At 44.8% G+C, this 4,804-nt stretch overlaps 1 protein-coding gene across 1 annotated transcript; it reads left to right on the forward strand.

Annotated features, from left to right (window-relative positions):
* LOC135278452 (tubulin alpha-3 chain-like) lies at positions 1–4,126 on the forward strand. The gene is made up of 5 exons (XM_064384952.1): positions 1–156; positions 1,583–1,805; positions 2,338–2,486; positions 2,817–3,497; positions 3,723–4,126. The coding sequence occupies exons 1-5, from the start codon at positions 154–156 to the stop codon at positions 4,017–4,019; spliced, it is 1,353 nt and encodes a 450-aa protein (XP_064241022.1). The 5' UTR covers positions 1–153; the 3' UTR covers positions 4,020–4,126.
* The last annotated feature ends 678 nt before the right edge of the window (positions 4,127–4,804 follow it).

The raw sequence follows: 4,804 nt of genomic DNA on the forward strand, positions 1-4,804 counted from the left end.
TCTCGCGCGCAGTCCGCGCGGGTAATGGCCAATGGGGAGCCAGCACCTGAGGCGAGGGGTTCGAGGCGGTTAACGGTCGGCAGTTGGTGCTGGTCGGTCGCGGCGGAGGACGTATTGTGGCGCAGTCGGAGTTCGTCACCTTAACGAGGCACCATGGTGGGAGACGGGATCCTTGTGGCTGCGGGGGGAGAAAGGGCGTTTGGGAGACGGATTCCTTGTGGCTGCGGGGGGAGAAAGGGCGTTTGGGACCGCGTCTGTTGCGGCATTTGAGGGGAGTTCATGACTGCACGTGCTGCGCCAGGACTCGCAGGCAGTCTGCTTGAAGTCCCCGTGGTAGCTCTAAGGCAGAAGGGTTGGGGAGGAGAGAAATTAGTATGAAAGCTTAGTAGCTTTAGGGGAGGCTAGGCATAGAAACCGGCCGATAGCTAGCATGACAAGATATATGCAAAGGAAGTCTGTTCGGAGCAGGCACCTCCCGCGCGAAAACGCGAGAGACGAACTGGGACCTCTATCCGGGCGGCGGGGAGATAGCGGGACAGGGCATGGTGGCCGCCGGCCAGATCTGTTTGCCGGTTTTGGGCTGCCTTGGCGCGCGAAGCCGTAGAAGGCACGGCGCGTGCTCGAGGGACGGGCCGGGCGGCGCGCGACGGGAGCGGCTCCCTGGGCATAGCCAATCAGAGGAGGGGGCGTGGCCGGCGGCCGTCAGGGGCGGGCCGGGCGGCGCGTGCCCTGCGCCAGTCGCTGGGGGTAGCCAATCAGGGGAGGGGGTGGGTGTGGCCGGCGGCGGTGAGGGGCCCGGTGGTCGCCGCGAGTCTCGTGGCGGATATGCGGGGCTGGAGCGGAGACTGGAATTTGATGAAGCTACCAAGGAAACGGGAAAGAGCAGCCCAAATATCTTGCTTTTTCTTTTCCACCTCTGCTTTTTTCTAGATACACTCTAACAGTAAATTAGAAAGCAGCTTGTTTTCATCTCAGGTGTAAGGCAATTGAGGTATTGGGAGATTAAACATACATGGTACAGTTGCTTAGAATCAAAGGAGCTAGCTTAAAGGGGGCAGATTATGTGTGAATCGGACTCTTAAAATGATTTCACATAGGAATATGTGTGAATAAAAAGATGTACTAATTGTTAGGGCCTAGATACTGGTATGCTTATTATAAAGGAAAATGTACTGAATAGTCCTGTGCAGGAAAGATTCTTGCAACAGTTACCCAGTATATTGTGTGGAAACAAGTTAAGGAACTTGGGGGGGATATTCTATAAAGAGGTCTTCCAAAAACTAAAAGAAGAGTAAACAGAAACTAGGCTGAATATTAAAGATGGAATATACATGCAGCATTGTAAGGGATAATGAATTTGTGTTCATAGAGGGACTATGTTGTCTTTAGGATCTTCCAATATTCACAAAGTCAGTGCAGGTCAGCAAAGGTGAGTAGTGTCTTGCCAGCAGCCAACAACTTGTTCTCCTAAATTGTCACTTAAGGGCAGCCAGGGAATATTGCAGCAGAGAAAGATCAGTGAAGATACAACCCATGGGCAGGCAGCTCCATGATTCATTATCATTCTCTTTTTACTTTGCAGCGTGAATGCATATCCATCCATGTTGGCCAGGCTGGTGTTCAGATTGGCAATGCATGTTGGGAATTGTATTGTCTTGAACATGGGATCCAGCCTGATGGTCAAGTGCCTAGTGATAATACTATGGGACGTGGAGATGATTCATTTAACACTTTCTTCAGTGAGACAGGAGCTGGTAAACATGTTCCGAGAGCAGTGTTTGTAGACCTAGAACCAACCGTAGTTGGTATGTACCCAACATTAAAGATCTTTAGTGAAAAAGTGAGGATCCTTTACAGATTCCCTACTGTCTTTTTTGTTTGTTTAGAACACTGTAGATTTTAAAATATGTGTCTGGATGCTGTTTTGACATTTGTGGTTATTGTTACTTGAAAGAAATTAAATAATGATCTACCAGTAACAATATCTGGAAAACAAGAGAACTTTTTTATGATCTGGATCATCTTTTCAGACTGCTGCACTGCATACAGAGTTTTGCTTGAGTGCTATCCAGTATTGTGTCTGTACCTGTAATGTAGTTTTCTGAGTGCTGTCTGTGTTCCTTGAGTATAAATACTGCTTTGTGTGTGCCTAATGTTTACCCTGAAACAAAGGGGCAGAAGTTGTGCCAATTTCTTAGACTAGACAGACAAGCTCTGTGTAGTTAGAGATGCTGTCTACACTTTTCTGACACATGTACTTTGTGTGTAGTCACTAGGCAGCACACACAGAACCGAACAGATCAAATTTATGATGTGGTATTTTGGGGTTTTTTGTAGATGAAGTACGTACAGGCACGTACAGGCAGTTATTCCATCCTGAGCAGCTCATTACTGGGAAAGAAGATGCAGCCAATAATTATGCGAGAGGCCATTATACCATTGGAAAAGAGATTGTTGATCTAGTGCTGGACCGCATTCGCAAACTGGTAAGGATTTATGCTGCAAGTTAGTATTTAAAGTAATTGATACAGCTCTATAGCTAGCTGTATTGATGGTTTGCTGGTTTTTTGTTAACCATTTTGTGCATAGTTAATTGTTCAAAATAAACCTTTTATCTCCTGGTGTGCCCCATCCCCCCTTTAAATAAAAACTCAATCAGTTAAACCAGAACCTTTCAAGAACACTGTTTTCTAAATATTGACAATGCAAAACCAGCAAACTTATGACAGAAATGCTTTTGAATGTTTATTTTAATACTGATTTCTCCAAAACCATCGATAACTTTTTTTCTCACATTTTTTTCCACCTCATTATAGGCTGACCTGTGCACAGGGCTGCAAGGCTTTCTTATCTTTCATAGTTTTGGTGGAGGCACTGGTTCAGGGTTTGCATCACTGCTCATGGAAAGGCTATCTGTTGACTATGGCAAGAAATCTAAACTGGAGTTTGCAATTTATCCAGCACCACAAGTTTCCACTGCTGTAGTGGAACCCTACAACTCAATTCTAACTACCCACACAACATTAGAGCATTCAGACTGTGCCTTTATGGTAGATAATGAAGCCATTTATGATATATGTCGTCGTAACCTGGACATTGGCCGTCCTACTTACACCAATTTAAACCGATTAATTGGGCAAATTGTTTCATCCATCACAGCTTCACTGCGTTTTGATGGAGCCCTCAATGTAGATCTGACAGAATTTCAAACTAACCTGGTTCCATACCCACGAATCCATTTCCCCTTGGTAACATATGCCCCTATCATCTCCGCTGAAAAAGCATATCATGAGCAGTTATCTGTGGCTGAAATTACCCATGCTTGCTTTGAACCAGCCAACCAGATGGTCAAATGTGACCCTCGCCATGGCAAATACATGGCCTGCTGCATGTTATACAGAGGCGATGTTGTGCCCAAAGATGTCAATGCAGCCATTGCCACTATCAAGACTAAACGTACCATTCAGTTTGTGGATTGGTGCCCAACTGGATTTAAGGTATGTAGCCTTTTAAGTACTCTATGTCTAAGTGATTAGGAATTGTGTAGTCTTCAGAGGTGACAGTTGTGCTACAATGTTGTAATGTCCCTGTTAAATATTTTGATAAAGTACAAAATTAACTAAGCTTTTTATTTATTTGTAATCATGGTGATTTTTGTTAACAGAAATGAGTCTTTAAGCCTTGACATTCCTAAGGGAAGTTCTCTTTTTTTTTTCTTGAAGGTGGGCATTAACTACCAGCCTCCAACTGTGGTGCCAGGTGCTGATCTTGCCAAGGTGCAGCGGGCTGTGTGTATGCTGAGTAACACAACTGCTATTGCAGAAGCATGGGCTCGGCTCGACCACAAATTTGATCTCATGTATACTAAGCGTGCCTTTGTGCATTGGTATGTTGGGGAGGGAATGGAGGAAGGAGAATTTTCTGAAGCCCGGGAAGACCTGGCTGCCCTTGAGAAAGATTATGAAGAAGTTGGCCTAGACTCAGTAGAAGCAGAGGCTGAAGAAGGAGATGAATATTGAGAAAACTAAAGCCTGGAAAAATCTATTTACCAAAAAAAAAAATAAAAAATTGCAGAACCCTGTTTGTTTGTTTTCAGATGTGCTTCCAAATAAAGTTCTAAAGATTATACTGCTGCTTTTTTCTTTTTTTTTTTTCTTCATTATTAATGTGCATATTCATGAAGGAAGGACAATTTGAGATTGCAGATTTTGGTAGCGGATCTGTTACCTGCTTTAAAAGTACATAGTAATTTTTACCTTCCTACATTAGCATTTACTACTATGCTCACATGAATAGAGCTTTAGAGACACATGGAAGCAGCTTTATCATAGGACATTTGGCTTGTGCAAAAAGTGCTGACCCAGCCAGTTACAGCATGGTGCTAACAACACCAAGGTTGTGGTTTCAGTCCTCATATAGGCCCTTTAGCTGAGTGATCCTTGAGGGAATATTCTGTGAAATAACTAGACTTTTGTTTGGGGGGGGGGGGGTGTTGGCTATTAAGAAAGAATTGCTGCATTTAAGTACGAAAAACATCTGCTTTTGATGCTAGGAGACTCGAAGAACCCAGGTTTCAGTAGTCTAATGCACTAGGCACGTTTCTGCTGGCAGTAGCAGCTCCAAGCTGTGCCCAAGCGAAAGCTGCTCTGCACACAAACCATGGACTAAACACCTGCCAGCAAGGTCTTCCATTTATGAGCCACCGTTCCCAGTTCTCCGTCTGACTCCTCATGGATCACTTCCAGTTTCTCTTCCCACTCGACAGCTCCACCAGTGTACGGCGCTGTTCTGCCATGACGGAAGA

Source organism: Passer domesticus, chromosome 11 (assembly GCF_036417665.1).
Source record: "Passer domesticus isolate bPasDom1 chromosome 11, bPasDom1.hap1, whole genome shotgun sequence".
In the NCBI taxonomy this organism is placed as follows: domain Eukaryota; kingdom Metazoa; phylum Chordata; class Aves; order Passeriformes; family Passeridae; genus Passer; species Passer domesticus.